This window comes from Alligator mississippiensis, chromosome 1 (genome assembly GCF_030867095.1).
Source record: "Alligator mississippiensis isolate rAllMis1 chromosome 1, rAllMis1, whole genome shotgun sequence".
NCBI lineage: Eukaryota > Metazoa > Chordata > Crocodylia > Alligatoridae > Alligator > Alligator mississippiensis.
In genome coordinates, this window is record NC_081824.1 from 186,913,432 (window position 1) to 186,938,952 (window position 25,521).

The window sequence follows — 25,521 nt, forward strand, 5'->3', positions numbered from 1 at the left end:
CCCAAATTATTTTAATACAGTTTGGGGAAAAAAGTTATTATATTAAAATGTAGTTTTGCATGCACCTCTTACATAGTCATAATGTCTCAAACTTTTATCTTCCAGTTTTTCTTTTTAAATTGTTGGCCTTCCTGAAAGGTATGGGACTGATTGTCCTGAAGAATGTCATCCTCTCTTATTCTGAAAGAGCGGGTGCAACAAGGAAAATGACAGAGCAAGCCTCTTCCAGGCTGCCCAACAAGTGTATTTGTAGAGAATGTTATATAGCTAGAACATGCGAAACTATGATCCCAAATAATATAAAATGTAATGTTGGTTTGCGACATAGGACCAGGGCCCTCAAACCAATTTTGAAACTCATTTCAAACAGTCTGTTACACAATCGTTTGATAACTTCCTCGTGAAATATTATAGAAGTAGAACTCAAAACATTCTGGATGAAATGAAACCATCACTAATTGTCCCTATAACCTCACTGAAGTTAGTGGAGCTGTAGAGGGGTGTTTAAATCTAAGATTTAGGTTAGGTTTATTAACTGCTAGGAGTAACTACATGGGATCCTTCCTTGGTCCTTAAGGAAGCTAATTTTAAAATTGGCATTAAAAAGAAATGGATGAAGGTGCCTGGTATTAAGTCTTATTCATAGTTGTACCATGACTGAAGAGATTCTTTTGCAAATCTTTTATATATATCTCTATATTTATATCTACATCTATTACAAGATGATTTGCCATGTTTCTGAAATTAAATTTGCAAGAGTACCTAAATGAGTACATTTTTCTTACATAGTATTTTAGCAAGGTATCTTCTGTTATAATTTCTTGAAAGGGATCTGCAGTGACAGTTACTCCAGCTAATGATAGTGGAAGACAATACAATGATAACAGCTGGCACCACATCATTGCTACAAGAAATCAGGATTTGGGAGAAATCATTGTAGATGGGCAGTACACAGGTAACCAACTGATTTTTATAACATTATAGTAGTTTCATTCCTATTCAAGTTATTGCTTGTTTGCTTCCCTTTGCATAGTATCTTCTGAATCCTTTGTTTAATGTGTACTTCAGTGCCTCTATTAAATTGAGGATTTACTGGAAAAATGCATAGTAAGTCATACACTATCTTGTTTAGGTTCTTCCTTAGCTACCAGTGGCAGCACCATTATTGGGGAAAACACAGGGGTTTTTGTTGGAGGACTTCCACAGGATTACATTATACTAAGAAAGGATACAGGTGAGTAAATTTGTGATATTCATGTGACATCCCTGAAATCCACTTTTGTGGAGTTGATTTAAGTCCTTGCACCATTGAGGGCTGTACTAACAGCTTGCTAGGACCCTAAGGACAGCACTTAAATGCATAATAATTGACATAACTGATAGACTCATTGAATCATGGGAAATTAGAGTTGGAAGGCACTTCAGGAGGTCATCTAGTTCAATCCCTTGTTCAAAGCGGGGCCATCCCCAGTTATCTCATCCCAGCTAAGGTTTTGTCTATCCAAGATTTTAAAACCTCTGCTAAGGGTGTGAAGGGAGATTCCACACCCTCTGTGGGTAACCCTTCTAGTGAGAACGTTTTTCTAATATCTAACCTAAACTTCCCTTGCTGCATCTTGAGATCATTGCTTCTTATTCTGTCATCTTTCACCACTGAGAACAGTCTAGCTCCATCCTCTGTCCACGCTTCAAGTCGTTGAAGGTTGTTATTAAATCCCCCCTTAGTCTTCTCTTCTTCGGACTAAATAAACTCAGTTTCCTCAGCCTCTCCTCGTAAGTCATGTGCCTCAGACTCCTCACCATTTTTGTAGCCCTCCATTGGACTCTCTCCAATTTGTCCATATCCTTTCTGTGGTTGGGAGCCCAAAACTAGACATGGTACTCCAGATGTGACCTCACCAGTGCTAAATAGAGGGGAATAATCACTTCTCTTGACCTGCTGGAAATACCTCTACCAATGCAGCTCAGTATGCCCTTAGCCATCTTTGCAACAAAGGCACACTATTGGCTCATATTCATCTTATTGTCCACTGTAACTCCCAAGTCCTTTTCTGCAGAGCTGCTGCCCAGCCAGTCAGCCCCCAACCTGTATCGGAATTGTTCTGTCCTAAGTGCAGGACTTTGCACTTCTTCTTATTGAACTTCATGGGATTTCTTTTGGCCCAATCCTCCAATTTGTCTAGGTCGCTCTGAATCCTAGTCCTACCCTCCAGTGTATTTATTACTTCACTCAGCTTGTTTTATATGATCTAAATACTCGCACAAAAGTCATTACATTTGCATCTTCAATGATAGAAAATGCTGTTTGGCTAAATTCACCAGCAACAAGAAAAAAGTATTACTTCCTATACCATTATTCATAACTAATAGCTTGTAACAGATACATGTACAGGTTCATGCACTGGCATCTTCATATGTATAAAACACATGAGTGCATTATATATTTTACATCAAAAGGATTCCTAAGGATTTAAAATATATATAAACAGTAACTGAATCACTTAGAACTTTAATTAAGCTAGAGTAATGGTGAGTGAAAAGCAGCACCAACTTAACAGGGTACAGCTATGATGATTTATCCAGGTTACAATGATAATTTATCCAGTTGGCATGGTAAGGAAAGGGCTGGCCAAACTCAGGTGTAATAAGTAGTCACACTTGACCAGGGCAGGAGACAGAATATATCAGTCTTGCAGTAGCTATAAGGTCTTTAATTTCAGCATTATGAGAGGTAAAGACTTAGAACTTCGGGCACCATGAAGCAAATTACCAACTATACGGAGTAGATAGAATCCAGGGCTTTCTTTATGTCATCATATTGAGAATTATATTTAGGGTTTATTTAATTATAGCACAGAAAATCAATGCATCTCCCTGCTCAATGGCTACAGAGGACTTCTTGGCAGTTGAGCCTAATGTGCCTCTTATGCTTAATGAGCAGCAGGAAAACTGGAGGGCACAAAAGGGTTCCTGTGTCTCCAGAGGGTGGAACCTTATTTCTTATGGGTATCAGTAATGCAGCGGAAAGGGGATGGGCTAGGAAAGCGTGGCAGAATCTGTGACTATCCCATAAGTGTCCTTCTGTGATAAGCCAGGATCAGAAACAAAAACAAACCCTCCCAAGCACATCCAGGAAATTAGTATACACAAAATCTGCTCCTTTCTGGGTTTTTGTTTCAGTTCACTGAAAACAGAAAACGTATTTCCCTAGCCTTGCTTCAGTCATCCAAGGTGACTGCCTTAATATCTTGTGCAGATTAAGAGTACTGTACAAACAAGCTATTCAGAATAAAAACTTATAAGCAGTTTTTAGGAGAGGAACATCTGTAAAAACTGATTTTGTTACTGAGTAGACTTCAACAGGGAAAAAGATCGTATACAGTCCCTTAAATTCTGGCATGGTTTGTTATAGCCCAGCAACCATGTATTTCTGGATGTCTGAGAGACCAAATGAGAATTTACTTGTGACAGCTACCCTGTTCCATGTATCAAGGGTAGAATTTTTGCTTCTCCTGCTCATGAAATCCAGACTGTGGGATATTAGGCTAGGTTCACCATCACTGGCTTCTGTGAGATAATTTTTTTCCCCTTCAGTAACTGCATCCCTTTCTTCTTTAGTATTTTTAAAGGTAAAACTTTTTAACAGACCTGATTTCATGAGCATTCTCTTGTAAGCGCTACACTCTATGACACCCCCAGCTGCTGCTCCATTCTTCTAGCCTGCCCCTAATGCCTGGGCCATGCACTGGAGTCTGGGTTTGCTCAGGGAACAGACCTCTGAAAAAAAAATGGTGCATACCTCATAATAGCTTTAAATGAGCTAACTCAGGTACTAAAAACATTCTACCTTAATCAGCAATGGCGTTCAGCATTAACTAAAATATCCTGATGGAAACCAGGGATTTGTGGGCTGCTGCCGCAAGACTATTACTGGTACCTACCTGCACACAAATTTAGCATAGTACTTGTTTATCATATACATTACTCTGTCTGTATGTACATGTACCCTGAGAGACCAATATACTGGTGTGGGTGATTCATTACTATCCCTATTTCATTTGTTATATCTTGTTTTATAAATGATTTTTTTTTTTTTTTTTGCAGGAACCAAGATAATTATCCAGAAAGGTTTTGTGGGGTGTCTGAGTGACATATTTTTGAAAAAAACACACAATCCATATGAAAGCTGGGAACCTTTAAATTGGCAGGATGCTGAAGAGCAAAACAATGTTTATCAGACTTGGGAAGGCTGCCCCTCTGGCCTCATGGAAGGAGCACATTTTCTTGGCAAAGGTAGAATGCAATATTATATAAGGAATCAAATATACTCCTAAACAGAAATTTTCACATCCCTTATATTTCAGTTGTCCTACTTTTTTTAAGGACCCTGTTGATAAGTATAAAATTACAGAGGTGTAACAAAGCAGTTGGGTGCCCAGGACAGCTAGACACATGGGAGCAGCAGTGATTTTGCAGAGGCAGCTGATATTTTTCTGTCCTCTGTTCTCCGCCCCCACCTCCTCCCAGTCAGTGCCTGGAGCTGCTACCATGGTCACCCCACCCTAGTTACGTTACTGCAAAATTATTTTCAGCTGGACTAAAAATTTTCATCTGTTGTCACAAGGGGAATTGGTGCCCAGAAAATGAATTGTAATCAGTGAAAAGTGAAATTGTTTTAGCAGCTCATATCTTTACTTCTGGGGATTATTTTGCAGGTGCCAGTTGCACCTGAAAATGGGAGAAGGCTCACATTCTGCTATTCAACACAAAATATCAAACTGTATCATAGCAGTGAAGCATGCCACACTTCGCTTCCTTCTTGGGTTTTTGGTCCACCTGAAGAAGTGGCCTTACAAGGCTGAGTGACACTGTCCTTGGACATCAACTCAGCTGCTTCTAACTGAATTTCACAAATGAATGTACCATTTAGTAACTTTCTTTGCTTTTGAGTATCTAATTTTTCTTGTTTAAAAGGAAAAAAATATGATTACTTTTTGTCTTTCAAGGGTTCCTGGAACTCCAATCAGATATTTTTCACGGTGGACTGGATTTCGAGATCTCATTTCAGTTTAGAACAAACCGAATGAATGGATTACTTCTGTTTGTTTACAACACAGAAGGACCAGATTACCTTGCTGTATGTTTAGACACCAGTTTTTACAAATAATTGTTACAGCATTTGGTATCTTGTATGAGATGCTCTTTCTAAAATCAGTATCATTATCCAAAGGTCCTTGTGCATGTGTGTGTTTGTGTGTGTAACTTTTTCAAACAATGTATTATTATTTTTCTCTTTTCCAAATTCTGTTCAATACAACACTTTAAAATGTATGGACAAAAGACTCCACCAAGTATATGATTTCAGGACCAAAAAGTGAAAGTAAAGGTATATTACATACATATATTTTTAAATGAGGGAAGCATCAACATGACTGACACTTTTTGTACTGAACCATTCTGACATACGTAACACGAATACAGTAGAGCCTTGATTCCTCGCAGGGGCAGGTTCTTGACCCCTCTTCGAAGATGAGGCTTTGCAGTGTATCCTGGTGTATATACCACCTCAGCAAACACCTGTGCAGGACTATGAAGATGTACCACCTGTTTACTGAAGACTTTATGTCAAAAGGCTCTGCTTTTGAAATCAGTGCTTCACCTGATCAGAGAAAAGCTGTGCCTTTTGAGGTAAAAGCTGCAGCAGCTCTTTTTTAATTTGGCAAACTGAACCCTCCTGATATGAAAAATCTGTGTTCTACTGTGTATATTTTTCCTTATGTATCCATTTTTTATTAACTTCTCAGGCCAACATGTTGTTAATCTTTCAGAATTTCTTCTGTGATCATAATCCATCCCTGCTCACATTCAGCTTTAATTGTGGTCCTACCTTTTGCATGACTTACATCCAGAACAGATGGCTTTGCCCAATCTGTGTGTTCCTTTGCATCTGTCTGCTTTCCTCCCAACCCCTGCTTTAAATAGCCACAATGCTGAAAATGCATTACATTTCAGTGCTAGAAATCAGACTAATTTTATTCTGTTGCACCAACCCAATATTTACTATTGCAGTACTTGCTAGGGTTCAGGATCACGGCCTCACTGCATTAAAAGCTGTACAGACTAAGACCCAGTCCTGCAAATGCTTATATATGGGTAAAATAACAGGGTCAATGGTACAGCTTGCATGAGTATGCTATGCATAATGACAAGTATTTAAGGTTTGGGGCCATAGAGGTGTGCTTGACTGAGATGTTTCCTTGTATCAAGGAAAATAGTATTTTGTTTATAGTATAGTATAATGTTTACTCTGTTTATCATTATAAGGCAGTTATTATATTTAGTCTGAGTTGTTATTTTAACTCCTCTATATATATTTAACAATTTTCTTCTTCCATCTTAATTGTTTAAACTCATGTCATACACCAGAAAATAGTAACAAAACCACTATGTATTGATTCTAAGATATTTCTAATTTCTGACTGAAAAGTAAACTGGAATGTAGTTATTTCTAACATTGGAATTACAAGCAATTTTGGGATACTATGAAAGGTTCTGATAATTTTTATGAGTTACAGCCATATTTTCCTGTTTAAAAAAAAAATCTTCCCTGGTTGTGTGGAAGACTTCTAAAAAGAGGAGAAAAATGACCTTCTGACTACAGAGGGGAAACGGTACAAAAACAAGCTAACCAAAATGTAAAAAGTAAGCTAACCAAATAATTTTTCACTTTAATCTCGATTTTTAGTTTTAGTCAGGTTAGGTATAAATAGTCAGTTGGTTATTAATGCACACAAAAAGTATGATTAAATACTTTTTTTAGCATCCTTCTTGGCTCCAATCAAACATTTCCATCTAACCTCATTCTGACCTCAATAACATTATATTCTTAAGGCTATGGAGGGTTACATAGTGAAATGCATTTTCCAGGTCCTTGCTGTTCATGCACATAATGAGGATGACAGGAGGTTTCTCTGAATATTTACTTTCACAAAAAAAGAAGATTTTAGAGAGTAGAAATTAAGTGCATAGCATGCTGTGTTTGTGCTGTTGTGCCTTTGTCAGGATGCTGATTCAAGATAAGCTTCCATCAGTGAAAAAGTTGAGAAGTTGGAGCAATTTGCTTAGGAACCATTTTGCAGACTCATTCTTTTGGTATTCTTAGAATCATTACTTCACACTTCGCAAACCTGGCCCTTTTTCTTTTAAATGTAGCCCCTGTCACTGTGTATTACCTTTTATTATAATATGTTATTTACTACAAGCAGCTGCATCTTTCTTCCTAAACAAACCCTAATAGGTGGAACAATACAATCATTAAAGAGGTAATATTGAAGTCTCATTGCAGAATGATATGTGGCATATATTCTCTTCCCCTTTTTCTCTTGGAAGAGTGAAAATGGCAAGAACATAAAACAGGGGTTATGAGATGGTGAGTGAAAATTCATGTTTCTTCTCTCAGCAGGCATCAGTGTTGAGGTCACGTGCTCATAATGTTGGAGGCTTTTTAACAGCAATGGCTGTTGGGTCTTTGCATGCCACCTCATGTTTGCAGTTAGTACATAATGGGTGGAACAGCTGTGATTGTACCTCAGTTCTTGCTTATTATGTATGATAAATCAAAAGATAAAACAAATATAAACCAAAATTAAAAAAAAATTAATATGGCTGCAGGAGAAAAAGTGCTATGGGCTCTATGCAGGCTTTGTATGACTTTGACTTGGCAAAATCAATATCTTCTCCCAATGCATGTTCAATACTGAAGAGGGAACTCTTAAAAAGGATATGTGCCACTCTATCTCATTGGCAATGGATTTCTCCCTGGTGTTGAGATTCCTCTTCCTTTGTCTTTGGAATGCAACTTCAAGGAGAGAAATTTGAGCACTCCATGCCAAATGGCTGGGGAGTAGAATTGGGTCAGCCAGCTTGAATCAAACCATTACCACTAGTGTATGCCGCATAGGTCACATTGACCTCTTTGGGGAATACAGTGCATTTTAACGTAAGCAAGGAACTGCACGCTTATCTCTTCTTTGTCTGGAAGCCACTGAGGTCTGGGCATCCTGATGAGTGCGCATGCATAATTTGTGGCACCTCAAACCTGTTTGAGGTGCTGCAAACCACACACAGTGCATGTATACCCATTTGCTGCATTGCTAATTAGCAGCCTGGTGGGTTTCTTTGACACCAGGAGAAAAAATGTGTGCCCCTGCATGTGCACACTTGTTGGGACGTGCCCAATGTATCCAAAGTGGAATAACTCCAATAAGTTTTCACTTTTCAGAAGTTAGCAGCAACCCAGAAGTGATCACTCTGAAAGTCTGTCATAGAACTGATCTTCTTGCTTTGGGAAGCTTTACAACAGATCTGTTCATCACCAAAGTCAACACCAAATCTTTTGTTTCAGAGAGGGCAAGGGCTCAGAATTATTATAGCTGTTTGCTTTCTATATTCATATTAATTCTTATTGAATCCTCTGATTTCTAGGTTGATAACAAGATGAAAAAAAAAATAAAGATGACTGTGTTTTTTGGGTATCTATATTAGACAAGACTGTTGTTGAATGACAGGTCTACCCACAGATATTGATTCAGTCTCTGATCCAACTCCTGTTATACGTACTTGGATCAGATCTCTGTACACTATGGTCAGATACTCTATTCAGGGTGAATGTCACTTCATCTGATAGTATGGTGGTTGACTACATGAGTACCATGATATCCTTTTAAAATACTGATGTATAGCAGGAAAATATTTATTTCTAAAGTGTTTTCTCTAAATTGAATTCTTAATACAGGCAACCCAATATTTATCTACGCTTTGATATAAAAAGTTTTTGACCACGTATAGCAGTGGTTCCCAACTTTTTTTATACTGCAGACCCACACACAAGCAGGGTGGGGTGCACAGAGCCAGCTGCCTTCCTCCCGACAGATGAGGGTCCAAGCAGGGAGCTCATGCCATGACCTGGCAGTCAATCCTTCACAGCCCGGTACCTGGCTGTCACCTGGTGGTTGGGAACCTCTGACTTACAGGGTTGTTGGTTGTAGCTATGTTCGTCTAAGTGCATAGGTAGACAAGGTTCTTTGGGTAGATGTGATATCTTGTATTAGACTAAGTAAATAATTGGAAAAATTGTTCTTTCCAAGCTTTTGGGCACAAACACACTTCTTCAGGTGGAGGGAGAGTCTCTTGACTACTTGTTGCACTCAAAGCAGGGAAGCTTCTCCTTCATCTCTATTAAGGTCTACCTTGCAGGAATCTCAGCTTGACATCTACCAGGACAACTGTGTATACGACGTGTCTTCATGCCCCATTGTCCACCAGCAAAGAACCCACTCTTGCCTGAGGACCCCCCCCCCCCACCTCCACCCCTTTGAAATTCTTTCAGAATGCTTTAAATGCTGTCTCATTCTGAAGATGATGTCACTCAAGGCCATTACATTGGGCAGAAAAGTGAGTGAGCTTCAGGCAATTATGACGAAGCCCGCATAAAATGTTTTATACAGGTGAAGCAGTACAAAGACCGCATCTGAAATTCATTTCTAAGTGAACATAATTTTATCTAAACTGATCAAACTGTCTGTTTTCTTCCAAGGGCCACCCACAGCAGCAGGAGAAAAGAAATTGCACATATTTGATATACCCACGAATTTGTTCTATTACTTTGGGAGGACTAAAGAGTTCAGACTGCTATCCTGTTTATTCCTAGTCACTGGTGGGCATTCTACAAGACAGACCATCTCTTCACAAAGCATATTGACATGGATATCTCTGTGCTAGAGCACAAACAGCATTCCTGCTTCAAGAATATATAAAGTGGCAGCATGGAGTAAGCCACTGACCTTTGTCAAGCACTGTGTGCTGGACTTGGATGTTAGGACAGATGTCAGATTTGGGAGACCACTGATATTCAGCTGATGTTGCTGAAACTCTTTATCTTCACTATCCTTAGAGGATGTTGCTTGCCAGTCACCTAGAGCTTGATTCACATAGATGCATGTGTAAAATAAGAATGGTGACTTATCCTACCAGAGTTAAGATTTTTCAAGCTGCTGTTGTTACAGTGGATCTGTTGATCTGATTTTCACCCTTCTTTTTAGAGTCCATAGCTACCAAAGACTTTCTATTGTGAGAGGACCCAAAGGCCTAGCTATAACCCCCCTTCCCTCCAAAGTAAGACTTTTTGGTGAATGTGTAGCCTCTGATGGGATCCACACTGATGACAGCATTTTGAAGAACCAGGGTAGCAGCTCCCTGTATGTCTGGGGCTACGGTTATTAAATTACAATCAAAATATAAATATTGTAATGTGGTAGCATTGGCATTCTCAGTGTCTGAAAAAGTATAATGTCAGCTTATCAATAAGGATACTAAAATGTATATTTAATTTATCATTCTTATTTCACTTAATAAGATTTTGGCATGGAACCTGAAATGTCTTTTCTGTGAGCTTATCCAATTTTTTCCCCCAACTTCCTTATTTAAAATTTCCAGTATTCTGTACTAACCAATTTAGAATCTGAAAAATACTAGCCGGTATGTCCTTGCCAATTAGGATAAAGAATTTGTCTGCAAAGCATATGGAAACTTTACTTCCACAATGAAAATTTAGGTAAAATGTATTCCTATTAGAAAATTGACATGTTAATCTCAAACAGCACATACAGAAACAATTATTTTACTTAGATTTACAACAATAAGGATGAAATATGGAATCAATATATAATGTAGAAATTTGAAATTGAGTTCGCCAGCCAATTAAAGAGAACTTAATCAGCTCTGACACTTCATTTCCTCATTGTCTTGTCACATTCTTCCAAAAAATTTAATTGATAGAAGAAATTATGTTTTCTCATTTTCAAAAAAAAAGTCAAACAGAAACTGTAATAGTTTAAGTTGTCTTTTTTCCTCTTCATTTGGTTATACTAGTGTTGATGCTGAAGTCCTGGATAGGTTAAGGGGAAAAAAACCCCAAGAAATACCTTGATACACATCATATTGTGTCATTAGAAGGTATGAATTTATTTACTAGAGTTGCTGTATCCTCTGCTAACTAGTGTGCAGTCCAACTACCTGAAGGAAAAAATGTTTATGTACCCTTCATTCAGCTGAATTTCTTTAAACATCTGAGACATGTTGACCTTTTCCTCCTCTCTGTCTGCAGTTCTTGTTTAAATCTTTCTTTTTTATTTTAAAATACAGACTGAGCTGAAGAGTGGAATATTGAGCTTCCTGTTAAAAACTGGTGTTGTCGTTACACAAGTGAATCTCTGGCTAGGGCTGTCTTACTGTGATGGAAAGTGGAAGAAAGTAATTGTTAAAAAGGAAGGCTCGGTGGTTTCAGCAAACATGAATCAATTGAAAGAGCAAGTGCTGGAGCCCCATGCTCAGCAGCTGGAAGTCAACTCTCCAGTCTACATAGGAGGAATTCCATCTGAATTAGAGGATTCCTATAAAGACGTGGGGCTACAGCAAGGTAAGTAACTTCAAAGAAAACTTCTGTGTTCTAAGAACTGGTACCATTTTTTCTATAAATAGGTGCCTTCACACTGAGTCAAACAGATATGCAGTGAGACTGTCTTGAACTTCCCCTTTTTAAAGATTAATATAACACTCTTTTGGCCCAGGAACTTATCTGCCTATGGTGCAAAACTACAAACAATGACAAGCTATTACTAGGTTGAGATTCATTCTAATAAAATTTGTAGTTGTCTCAGGCAGGTGGTGTCAGACTCTGGACTGGACAGAACATGCTCTTGTTGGACGAATAAGATTGATGCTTTAAATCATTATTTATGGTCTTGTTGTTTTTTTTTTTAAGGTTTCCCACCATGCAGTAACAGCACAACTGGGACTTGATCTCCAGTCCCAAAATTGTATGTCCTGCTATGAATGTCTGCCATGGCAGGAGGCACAAATTTGGGGATCAGGGAACAGATCCCATCATGCCATTAAGTGAATATGTGCCATGGATCTTAGATTTTGTCTAACCTGGTCTGGCTGAGATGACAGCCTCTTGATTTACATATCATTTGCTCCTAGTTAGCAGTGTTAGATTTGATTGAGATTGGTCTGTCTGTACCCTTTTTGTAAACTGGACACTTAAAGAGGAAGGAGCTATATATAATTTCTCTTCCACCCCAACTCTTGTATTATCCAGAAAACCATACTATCTATCACACAGTATTCTGGGTAGGAAAAATGTTCCATCCATGTAGGAACTAAATGTAGATTTGATCTTTATTCTATATGAAAATAAACTGTTTTAATTTAAATATTATAGGTATTAGAAAAACATGGTATATGATTTGTAGATGACCACTCCCATTTCTTTAGATTGTTAAAATTCCCCAACTCTAGTGATATCAACTTAAGCAGTTATAATCAAAAGAGCTGAATCAGAGAAGTAATAAACATTTACTTGTAGGATGTACATGCAGAAGAGTAAGAAATGCCTTTAGGAGAGAACCAGCTTAGACTGATTTTTCACAGAGTCCACTGACAAAAGTCCCCTCCAGGATCTGGAGTGACAATATGCTCAGCCAATGAAATGCAAGACAGATGCATTAAATCACTGGCATGCTATCATAGAGCAGGATGCTGTTACATGTAGTGACTGCTGAGAGCTGATTAATCCTTTCCCAGCAATGCTGAAGAAAGGCAGAGTTTTCATTGAATGCAGCATTCTGAATGTCAGATGTTCTGGGTTGATCAGCTGTGATTGGCACAGGGCCATGAAGAGTGGAGACAAGGGTGTGTTTAACCAACTTTTGAATTTCTCCAATTCTGGAACAGAAATAATTGCCACTGTAAACAGAACAGCACAGAGTTGTTATATTTTATAACCTGCTGTTCATGGTCCCCAGCCAAAGATCAGCTAAATGCAAAATGTCTGCAGTATGGTCATAAACTTGACCCTGTGATATTTGGCCTCCTTTTGGTTTATGAGTCCTGTTATGAAGCTCTTGCTGTTCACAGTTTCTTTTTGGATATTGGTAAACAAATGACAATTAGTAGATTAATAATGAAGTTTTCAGTGTTGGTATTCAGAACTTGAACTTTACAGATGGTTTCAATACATGTGTTGATATTGAATATAGGTAAACAAGCAAATCTGATTAGTTTTTAAATTTACAGCTGTAGGAGGCTTAAAATCAATTAAAAGCACTACAATTCTTAGATTGTTCATTTTTTGGGGGGGGGGGGGGAGGGGGAGCAGGAAAGGTGGGGGCAAACCAAACCAAAATATTCTTCGTATCCTGTTAATACTACATGTTACCAGCTGTACTAGATGGCACAGCTCCAGAGTTGATACACACACACACTGCCTTCAGGACAGGGATCTATGAATTTTTGGGCCAAAAGTTGGTGTCTAAAGTATATATGTTAAAGCTCTCACTAACCTCAGCTGGGAATCACAGATGCTCAGTAATGAAGCCATTTCCTTAGGTTTCTAGATGTATACACATGAGCAACTTTTGGCACTCACATTTATTTTTTTTTACTTAAATGCATACTGTAAACTTATATCTAACCTTATTCAGTTCTCAGATGAAGCCTTTTAATTTTTTTCAGTGTGAGCCAATCAAATGATGATAGTGATGAGCAGCAGTAAGCAGAAATGAAACTAGAAAGGAGCATAACTGTACAGTGTGTTAGGCACACACCCTAGGTATAGGAAAATGTATTCTCATAAAACAGGAGTGGGCAGGGGGTATATGGTGGGAGATGTAAGAGTTTGGGGGGTTTTGCATAAATGGTGGCCAGAACCTAGGACTGTTCTCTCTAGAGTTATTGCCCTCATGAATCTGTTCCCATGAATCTTGTATTCATTCTTGCATAAGGCATAGCTTCAATGGGAGGATTGGGGAAGAAAGACCCCATGTCAGCCTAGCCCAGGGGCAGGCAAAGTCTGGCCCATGGGCTAGGTTCAGCCAGCAGTGGACACCGTTTCTCAGCAGCCCCTGCCTACATGTCTGGGGCTGGTTTCCATGGAGAACCCAGTCGCAGCTGCGCTGTAATAGCATAAGGCTTGGGTTGCCATGAAGACTGGCCCCAGCCTTACTAGCAGGCACATGGCAGAGCAGGGCAAGGCAGGGGATGGCTCTGGAGCCACTGGGATCTTGTAATAGAGGCAGCTTGGTCAGGGCCAGGGCACAGCCATGATTTGCAGCCTGCATATTCTGGGCAGGGGTGTGCAGGCAGTGGATCATGACTCTGCCCTGGCTCTTTGCAGTGGTGACAGCATGGTCCCAAGCCAAGGAAGAGCCACAATCTGCTGCCTGCGCACCCTTGCTTGGAGCATGCAGACTGCAGCTCTGCACTGGCCACAACCAAGCTGCCCCCCCTGCAAAATCCCAGTGGCTCTGGAACAGCCCCCTACCCTGCCCTGCCACACAGCCTGGCAGGATGGCTGGTCTCCATGGCAACCCCAACCTTGCTGTCACAGTGCAGCTGCAGCTGTGGGCTCCATGGAGATCAGCCCCAGCCATGTGGGCAGGGGCTTCTGGGAAATGGAGTCCGTCTACCGGCTGGATCCACTATTTTGTCCACCCCCAGCCTAGCCTTATAACTTTGTGGTTAGGGTATGCTCTAGAGAAGTAAGAGAAATTACTTGGAACCCCTGCAGTTGAAGAGAGCACTGAACTGAGGTCTTCTACTTCCTGGATGAGTGCTCTTACAACTGGATTATTTTAAAGGTAGTTATGTATGTATGCACTTATTTATTCTATTTATATACCACCCTTCCCAACAGAGGCTCAGGGTGGTTTACAATAAAAGGACAGAATTCCTATATAATAAAGGGCTTATTATTATTCTTATATTATTCTTATATAATAACGAAGGCAGCAGCGGCATGGGGTGCTGCCCCTTCCTTCCCCCTACCCCTGGGAGGTGGTGGTGGCATGGGATGATGGGTGGCAGTGCTCCACCCCCACCCCCCCTGTCATTCCTGACAGGCAATTCGCAGAATTCACAGAATGCTTCAGAACTGCAGTTTCACTCTGAAGACCATTGATGGACAGGAAAGGTACCCTAGAAGTCTCAAGAATGGTGTCCTGAAAGGGTCAGTACTTTCTCCATTGCTTTTTAATGTGTACATTGTTGACCTACCTGATACCCAGTCCAAGAAGTATGGCTATGCCAATAACCTGGCTCTTACCAAATCAAGCGACCAGTGGGAAGCCACTGAGTCCACTTTGACATCAGACATGAACACCCTTGCCAATTACTTGTGTAAATGGTGTCTCCAGCTCAGCCTTGTTAAAACAGTACAACAGCCTTCCACCTAAATAACCAAGCAAAGAAAGAAATAAAATTCAAGATTGGAGTCTGGACACTTGAACATACTCACATCATCATGTATCTAGGAGTCAAGTTGGACTGGACCCTTACCTACTGCCAGCATCTTGAAGGGGTCCAGGGTAAGTTTAATAGCAGAGGAGCTCTTATCTGTCACCTTGCTGGCACTACCTGGGGTACAAGTTTCCAAATACTTTGCACCTCCATTTTGGCACTTGTGAATGCTCCTTCTGAGTACTGTGTACCAGTATGGGGCTGGAGCATGCAGACTAAGTTACTGGATTCCAGCTTTAACAGCATCATGAGGACCATCACTGGGTGCCTTACGCCAACTCCAATTGACTGCTTACTCTCAGGCATCCCCCCCCCAAAAAAAAAAAACAACCCAAAAAACCCAAACAAGCATCCAGAGATGCTTTTACCTTGGCTCTAGGCCTCAAAGCCCAAGATTCAAACCTTTATTTGCACTCCAGCCTAGTAGCTGCAAGCCAGAAAACCAACTACCACCTGAAGTCTCAGAACCCATTCCCCACTCAGGCCAATAAGCTCATTGAATCTGCAGATGGCACATCACCTATAGCATTGACTTCCCATCACTGGAGCAGCCAACATGCTGTATAAGAACTGCAGCTAAAGAACTTTATCCCCAACATCAGCTTCCACCCTTAAGGCTGGAAGCTGCCTATCAGGACCTGGACTGCTCTTAACCATCTCAAAACAGGAGTTGGATGGTCTAAGTCAAGCATGCACTCTTCAGGCCTCTCCAACAACATTGGTTGCAGCTGTGGTGCTCAAACTCAGACAGCTGATCACATCACGCATGAATGCTCTTACGGCCTTCCTTTGGGTGTCCAAGGTCTTTTTGATATTGACCATTGCACCTGTTGCTGGTTTTCTGGTCCCCATGCTCCCAACATATGAGTGTGGCAATATAAGCTGCTGCTGCTGCTGCTTCTATTTCTCCTTCTTCTTTTCCTCCTTCTTCTTTTTCTTCCTATTCATCACTAAAATCAACAAATAGGAGAAGGACACATACTCGTTTTACTTTATATGTTTTTCAGCAACTTGGGGCAGGTAGAATAAAATCCACTTACGTGCCTAACATGTAGGGTAGGATCTAGCCTCTATGTAAACTTTACTGGTAAAAATGTGAGTGCCTGTGGATTTTCAGGTTGGGTACAGAATTTGTGGATAGTTTTCTGGGACACAGGCAGAATAGGTTCTTTTGTGGATCTGGGTCTATAGTCTTCACTATAATATAACCGCTCATCATTGTATCATATGCAGATTACAATACTATTTTGCATTGCTGAGGTGCATTTTCTTTGTATATTAAATCATAGAAAATCGTATGGCTCCCATAATGCCTTTTCTGTGAATATCAACATTAATAATGTAGGCAATGAGAAATATTTCTAATATTCAAGCCACTTAAAACCCTGATGTTATAGTTCTATGTTTTCAAATACAGTATAATGTATATTCCAGTTAAAATAATATCTGTTATGCTTTTGCTTTCCAGATTCTTTAGTACATTTGCTATCCCTAAACCCACTGTAGTTCAAGGAATTGTGGGTACATTGAGAAAATAAAAATGAGCAGGGAATTGCAGGGGGCTGGACCCCCAATCTCAACATCAGTTTTAGGCACTTATTTTATCATAATGGTTTTGAATATAGGGACATAGGAGACAAAACAAAAGTTTTTTTCTGCATGATGGAGTGCTTAATAATCCAGGTAGGAATCAAATAATCATTACAAAAGGAATTAAACAATGAAACATTAGGGAGTCCTGTCCATTTTAGCATGTAAAAAGAAGGGGGTAGGGGGGAAATCATTTCTCCAACATAAATTGAAAGTTAACATTTACACCAAATTCTTCTTATTACAGAAAATGTGGCATTGCTAGGAACAAAAATGATTCTTAATTAATGACTGAAGCCCTTTATGTGATACTAATCCCTTACTATTTGCTAGGTTTCGGTGGTTGCATGAAGGATGTTAAATTTACACGAGGTGCTGTCGTTAACTTGGCATCTGTGTCCAGCAGTGCTGTCAGAGTCAATCTGGATGGATGCCTATCAACTGACAGTGTTGTTAACTGCAGGGGAAATGACTCCATCCCAGTGTACCGAGGAAAAGAGCAGAGTGTTTATGAGAGTGGTCTACAACCATTTACGGGTAACTCGTTGGTTCCTTAAATGAAATAGTACATTTTTATTTCATTCTGCATTAATGTGTTCTCATGTTCAGTCTGTCTCTCTCTCTCTCTCGCTTGCTCCCCCTCTCCCCGTCACACCCTTGAAGAATACCTATACAGAGTGGTTGCCTCAAATGAGGTTGGATCAGTGCCTAGTGCTTGGAGTCGTGGTCGCACAAGAGAATCAGGTAACATGGTTTTTAGATTTGTATATTTCTATTTTGCATTATCTTATGTTAGGCCAGAGGAAATCACACCATAAGAATTCTGATTGAAGAGTACAAATTGTGCAATATTTTTAATGGGAACCAAAAATTCTTGATGTTTTGGATGAATACCATATCAGTATTATGTTATAGCTATAAAATGAGCAAGTAGTCACTTTTTCTCAATCTATTTCCAGGTGGTATTTTTAGATTATGTCTAACTGTATGAAGGCAAGGAATTTGAAAGGGTTGTATTGTATGCACATATATGCATATCAGCTACATAACCAATCTATGCTGATATATGCAGACTGAAACTTCCAGTCAAATTTCACAAGTCTGCTAGAAAGGAGGCATCTAATAATAGTTAAAATGAAAGGCTAGACAATTCATGAAAAGTGTTACCTAGCAGGAATGTAGTATGTGGTTGCATATTTCTCTTCACACACATTTGTCCATCCAGAAAATTAACTTTTTACTGTTTTGCCAAGACAGTTTAGAGTACCTTATCTTCTATGTTCTATGTTTTTTGTATCTTGCTGTGCAAGTGACTTTCTGAAAATACTTCACAGTGCGCACATGTACATGTGCAAATAAGTCAAAGCAATAAACTCCAGTGTATATCACACAGAATTTATTGCTCCTGGGCACACTGTTTGAATATGCACCCGGGACTGCAGCAGGCGAGCTGGGTTGGAGCAGCCCTGGCTGGCAGGAGGCCTGGAGGGGTAGCCTGCCAGCCTGGGGCTGCTCTAACCTGGCTCAATGTGCTGCAGAGGGGCTGGCTGGGGTATGAGGGAGCTCCAGTGCAGGACTAGCTGGCAGGCAGCTCCCACACTGAAGCACCTTCATGTCCCAGGCAGCCCTGGCAACCTACACATGTTGCTGTGGAGTAAAAAACTTTGCAGCAGGATAGCACCTATATTTACAAGTACTACCATTTGCTGGAGTTTTTTAGTTCCCCCCAACGTAATAGCACTGCATGTCTAGACATGAGACAATTACTGCAAAGCTAATTAGGCAACTCCACAGTAAACGTCTGGTATAGATGTGCTCACTGTGAAGTAGTTTGTCCATCTACGACTGTCACTATGTATTGAATCCAAATACCATTCCAGTCATGGAGAGAATTCTTTGGATGCAAGATATTTATTCAAGAAGCCTTTTTCCCTAGGATCTCCCCAATTACACTATGACTTTCTTCTTTAAAAAAAAGAAAAGAAAGAAAAGAAAAACTTTGTTATTGCAAAACCACTTTGATCGTGTCCATAAGAATACATATCTGACTTGCAAATATATTGCTTATAGCACTTATTGTCACCAGTTTATCTGCCATCCAAAAGACAGCAAATATAGCCATATTTTTATACTAATTATCTGACCACAGTAAGTTATACTATAAATTTATATTTACAATCTGACCACAACACTGAGCAGCTACATACTCCCAAGGGTTGGAGAATAATTGCACTATTTAATTATTTTTGAGTCAGTTTTGTTGTGTCCCTTATGAGAAGACCATCTGCTATATAGTATCTTACCTTGCCCTGTGCTACATTTCAGAACTAATAAAATCAATATATTACTGTAGTAACCTGAAGCATTCCTGGAGTATTACATTTTTACTTTTCACAGGAACTGTATTTACTCGAACAGTTTTACACTTAGCATTCTAGTGCCTCTCCCTTCACAAAGGGCTGCATTTATTTAATGAGTCCAAATAATAAAGTTAAAAAAAAGAAGTGATATTTGATATAAGGGAAACCGAAGTGATCTTCATCAACAGGGCTCAGGAGTCCACATGCATTTACAGCAAACTCATCATCCATCATCCTGCCATAGTGTTCCTTGGGCCTTTCCTCTGCATCCCTTGTGCAGTCATCTGTGATGAAGTTGTTACTGGCTAGACCTTTACTTGGTATAGCAATATCTAATAAATAGTTAAAGGTTATGGGAAAATGGGATGATTTTTTTTATTAGGGGCTCTATGTGTATATGATTGTGGCTTTCCAATTCTTTTAAACATCTTCATTTTCTTTTTATTCCCTTTTTATCATCTGAAGTGATCAAAACCAAAGGCTTTTGTGAAAGGCTGTGGAAAGCACAGTTTTCCTTCAGATGCTTTTTATGGAGTTGCTAATTTATTGACAAATACTTCAAATAGTTTGAAATGCTTGAATTTTAGATATCAAATTATATGTAATGACATCATGATCACATTTGTGTTATTTTGTGACCAATGTAACCAAGAGATAAAATTGTAAAACCCCTGTCTAAAACAAGTCTAATTATTTTGATTTGTTCAGTTACATTGCCTGAACTTGTTAGGTGCAAACAATCCACCTCTTCCTTTTATGAGTGATGCTTAAACACACTTGAAATGTTAAATGTTTTTGGAAAATCTGAACTAGACAAGTAAGAATGTTATGTAGATGGAGTTTTGATGGTTTTGAAATATAGCTTAAACTGAATGGCTCAAGATGTGCAGTCATATTAAATCAAAGCTGAAAAGTTACAACTCTAATAAATTGTATTTATGCTAATGGCTGAGTCTGATTTACTGCAGCCATTAAAAATGAAGAATAGGGGCAATAGTCTTCTCAGAACTGCCATTTTCTCTATTTTCTATTTTATCCTTCCACAGTCCCACAAAATGTGCCAACTCCCTCAAGAGTTCACAGCATAAATGGTTACAGCATTGAGGTGACCTGGGACAAACCTGCGGGGGTCAGAGGTGTAATTGAGAAGTACATTCTGAAAGCATATGAAGAGGATGGTCCCAATGTACCCATCATCAGAGCTGAGTTTGCAGACACTAGTAGGCTCACAGGTAAATGTTACTATTAGTTTTAAGGCACATAAAGTAAAAAAAAAAATGTTTATACCTTATGCCAACCTGGAAAAAAATATTGGTGTTATATCTATCCATGTGTGTAAACAGCCTATGGAGGGTGTTTGGCTGGGGGTGCATAGTGTTTGTTTATAAAGTATTTACACATGTACACCATTACCTACACACTATGTGTGGGTAAGACTCTGTGTGTGTGTGTGTGTGTGTGTGTGTGTGTGTGTGTGTGTGTGTGTGTGTGTAAACTCACTGACTAACTTCAAGGGCAATAGAATTGTATTATAGCCCTGAAAGCTGAAAGGTAGTTTACATAAATCCGTTTTTTCTCATTTTGTTGCCACTGAAAGCCCTGTTACATATTAATTTAAGGTGGTTCCCAGAGCTCTTAACCCCTGGATGGTCCACACATTAACACCTGAAACTAAGTTTAAGCACACATTAGGTGGCTTAAAGTTACACCACTCCAGGGCAGGTTATTTAACTTGCTTTCCATTAATGTGTGGCCACTCCCCTTAGATGAACTGCCCAAATTTCAGTCCTCCACCATCCTAGTATCTAGTGTCCCCTCTCCCACCCTCCTCTTCTGTGTGGACAAACTTTCCACCCTTTGAACTATATTGCCCAAGGGGTGGTTCTGGCACCAAGCCAACTCCCCCTGCTGCCCCCAGTCTGCAACCTTCCCACCCCCAGGGGTGCAATCATGTCTAAACAGCCTGCATAGCACATGCCAGCTAGCCAGGTTACAGGGCACAGATGGGTCCAGGAATGGGGTCTAGTGAGGGTGGAGAGGAACAAAGTAGGGAGGCCATATCAGGTCTCCATGAGCTGTGGCTTTCTTCCCAGGAGAGGGGCAGTAGCTCCCCCAAAATTGCCTTCCCTCACTGCTCCCACCTCTCAGCTAGCCCTGGATACACAGCCAGTACCCCACAATTGCAAATCCCAATTTATTAAAACATGCAACCTTCCTTATTTACTTCCTCTTTATTGCTTTTCCTTTTTCTTCGTTTTTACTTCTTTTTCTTTTATCCTTGAGTGGCTGCGTTCCCTCATTTCCTCATCCTTTCTCCACCCTCATTTCCTTTCCACTTCCCATTTCATTACGGGCTCCCATCCCATTAACTCCCTACCTCCCAGCTTCATGTTCTCAGCCCCACAAACTATCTCTTACAAACCCCTACCAAGACCAGGGTTGGGCTGCTAGATTTTCTTCCTTGTGCTTGGTTTCAAAGTTGTGGCTTCTTGTGTGAACCTATTCCTTTGCTGGCAGTGTCATGAGAACATGATATGGCATATGATGGCACAGGCAGGAAATGGTAAAAAAATAAATTTTCATGATACCAAAATGTAACCAATGGGATTTGTTTATACATTCCCCAAAGTTAATTATATAATTCATCACAGTTTTAAAAAAATGAGACACATAATGCTCAAAGCTGAAAGCTTGGTTTGGCTGCACTGTGGGCAATATAGCATAATCTCAGGAAGCATCTTAACCCTTGGGCAGTATATTATTGCTGCTTTTCGCAAGCCCAATATGTGCTCAATGTGTATGTATAAATATGTATGTTTTGTGTAGTGTGTTTGCTGTTATGTATGTCTGTCAGAGACAACGTGTGCATATTAAACTTGTCTAAGCTAAGGTCCTGTGGTTAGTTATGAGTGGTAGGTTGATAATCATTGTGGCTTATTCATTATTGATTTTATAACACTATTGGCAGAAATGTGTTTGTTCAAGGTATAAAGTAATATCAAATCTATCAGCAGAAATCAAGGTGCACTCATAAATTATTCAAAATGCTTAAAAAGAGCTAGATAAGTTAGATAATCTATGCACAGGGAATAATTTGACCAGCACTAAAAATAACATGGGTTGATTTGTTGTCCTCATGCCACTTTAATTGTGTGCCAGATATAGAAGAGACTTACCTTATGATGGACAGGAAAAAACTATTATGACCTGTAAGATGTAGAAGGAAATAGGAATGACTTTGTATTCCATAGGAAATGCTCAACAACATAGGGAATTAAAAAAAAAATGATCATAGTATAAAGATCTCTGTATAGATCCTTTGCTCCTATGAAATGCATCTATGAGAAGCTATTAACAAAGGAATTCTACTTTCACTTCTTTTGTCCTCTATAGTAAGTAACTGCTGATTACAAAAGAAAAAAATACCATTCAGACAACTGTCCCTAATGCACTAATAATGTGGTTTCACTCTTTCAAGTCTTAACAAAAATGTTCCGTCCAGGATTAACTTGGCATTAATGGTAGTTCAGAGTGGAGTTAAGGTAAAAGGACACCCCAGTAAAGGGGCTGAGCTCAGGGAGTGTTTACAGTCTTCTGAGTATGGAAAGAAGCATAGTAAACTGGTCAGGGTGCTGTCCTAGGACTCAGGCATAAACTCAATTCCTTGCTTTGCCACAGACTACTTGCATGAGCTTCAGTACATCATTAACTGTCCCTGTACCTCTCAGTTCCTTACGTTAAAATAGAGTAAGATGATATGACTCTTGTGATAAATACAGTATAGACTGTGAAGGGCTCAGATTCCATATAAAGTAGTTTAGACTGATAGATGTTTGACACCTGCGATGAGGTGAAGGGAATGTAGGTTTCTGATTTCTATTCCCCTCAACGGGAGAGTGAGGGGTGTTCCAGTACACAGTGTGGCATAGTGAAATACAGCTCCTCCCATTATTTCACATGAGTGGTGTCTCTCTGTACTGCCCCACTGAAAGGCCATATGCCTAGAACATAACTGAGCTACGTCAAGGCCTTTTTTTTTTTTTGGCCTTTTAAAATCCCTAATCTTGCAGTTGTTTTTCCTTCTGGCTGCTTTAGCAGGTTGATTGCAATACAACTTACACAGCTGGGCAGGTCTGCAGGTGGCTGGAAATGTGTTAGACAGGTGGCCACCTTCTAATGTGTGAGTTAATATGGAGGAGATACAAAGTCTCCCAGGGACTGTGACTTTTTTGGCTGTTAACATAGGTGACCTCAGATAGCAACTAGCCATAAGTACAGGTTCCACTGAAGCACAACTGCACATGCTCCTGGCATGGTAGGTTCACTTTAGTTGCAAAATTTTTCTTTTTTAATGTTTAACTGAATGAATAAATAAATATATGTAATCTTAAAGAGACTATAACAGCATAAAAGTTCAGAGTGAAATAATGTTGTTGCTGACTAGATTGTTAAAATGTAGTTTCAAAATCTAATTCATTCCCACCAATTTATATTCACTGTTTGTTGGGGGGTTTTTTGCATATCATTTACCATGGACAGTGAGACTAAATGTATTGTTTTCCCTCCTGTCCAAATCAGTTTTGCTTTTTTGTTTCTCATGGGGTGGACAGTAATTTTTACTGAGGTTCACAACACCAGAGGGGGATGTTAAACTTTTACAGGATCCTGTTTTTATTGAAAATATTGATCTATTTTATCAGCAGTATAGCACACAATGTTAAGAGCTAGCTCAGTTAAAACATTTTTCTAAGACTCCAAAGGCACAAATGCAAGTATAGCTCCAATTTCATGCTGAATGACACACCTGGGTGAACCAATGGTAAATGAGTACCTGGTCTCTTAGGGTGGAGAGTCAAAGGCAGCTGAATATGATGATAGCTATCTCACTCCCTTGTGTATTGCTAGCTACAGAAACTGGTGAGTCTTAGACCCACTCTACATAGGAAGGCAAAGGCACAATGAGATCTAGTGTGTGATCCACATGTGTGTGGTATGGCAGGAAGCATAACTGTGTAGACCATGAATTAGATCCCATCATACCTTATTGGCAGTGCAGGGGAAGCCAGTGTGGAGGCAGCAAGAAGAAAGTTGCCATGGCTGGAAGCCCCTCAGTTGATTGGCTTCCAGTCATGGGGGCACCCCATGGAGCCCTGGCGCTGCGGGATCATGGCTGCCACAATATCCCAGGCTTGGGGGTACGTGAAGCCAGAGCTGACAGCTGTGTGTGGGCATGATGCACTTCTCCCTGCTGGCCTGCCACAGGGGAGACCCTGCTACTCATCCTAATTCAAGCTGGATAACAACTAACTATAAAGTTAGTACACATTTTTTAAGTCTAATTTTATACTTGGTTGGAGCATTTTATGGCATGATCGCTACTTTGTACATGTTACTGGTCTTAAGGTAAGTGTGCAGTTAACCAGTTAATTGAAGACCCTCTCTACGTTGAAGTGAAACCCCTTCACTTCAATGTAGAGGGGGCCTTAAGCCTAATGTGTCAGCCAGACGTAGGAGGACTTTTGTCCTTTTTTCATAACATGTAATACTATCAGCATAGACATAAAATGAAGGGCATGTTTAGAGGAGTTTGCAGCTTTAACATGTTTCCATGCAGTTAGGCACTATGATGCCACTCCATGATACCACTCCAGGGCAGGATTATCTCTGATATGCACACCCCAACTCCTGTTCTGTTAACATGTGGCCACTCCCCACAGATATGCCACTCAAACTGAAGTTCTCCAGTGTCCCAGGATGCAGTGGCCCCTCCATCACCCTCCTGTTCTGTGGGCCCTTACACATCTGGCTGCTTAGTGGAGCAGCCCAGGGGCTGGAGCCTCAGCTTTTCTATTTCCCCCAGCCTCTAGCCCCCAGTCCAGGCTCTGTGGCCCAGGGCACCTTCCCTCACCAGTGCCGAGCCTGGACAGGCTACCACTGTTGGACCCTATGCCCTCTCCTGCCAAGTCCTGGGGAGCAGAGAAGAATCATGGAGAAGCAGGGCTGGAAGGAACCTCCCTGCTTATAAGCCTCTAGTGGCAAGTCACAGCTGTGAAACTGGGTGCTGCCGGGTGTGACTGCTCCAAACTCCAAGCTAGCACTAAAGCTGATCAACACTGGTGCAGCTCAAAGCATACTGTGTAACAAGACCCCTATACTCCATTCTATATGCTGGAAGACTGATCTGTCAGGAAAAAGAGTGCAGGGAGTAGCACAC

At 40.1% G+C, this 25,521-nt stretch overlaps 1 protein-coding gene across 1 annotated transcript in view; it reads left to right on the top strand.

The window, feature by feature from the left end:
* USH2A (usherin) overlaps positions 1 to 25,521 on the top strand; it is a 642,051-nt gene that overhangs the window by 238,253 nt on the left and 378,277 nt on the right. Inside the window, exons 22-29 of the mRNA XM_059717779.1 lie at positions 829 to 955; positions 1,133 to 1,234; positions 4,105 to 4,293; positions 5,007 to 5,137; positions 11,203 to 11,476; positions 17,281 to 17,484; positions 17,611 to 17,691; positions 20,354 to 20,539. Of these exons, the coding sequence (XP_059573762.1) occupies positions 829 to 955; positions 1,133 to 1,234; positions 4,105 to 4,293; positions 5,007 to 5,137; positions 11,203 to 11,476; positions 17,281 to 17,484; positions 17,611 to 17,691; positions 20,354 to 20,539 (1,294 nt within the window). The remainder of the gene's footprint in view (positions 1 to 828; positions 956 to 1,132; positions 1,235 to 4,104; positions 4,294 to 5,006; positions 5,138 to 11,202; positions 11,477 to 17,280; positions 17,485 to 17,610; positions 17,692 to 20,353; positions 20,540 to 25,521) is intronic.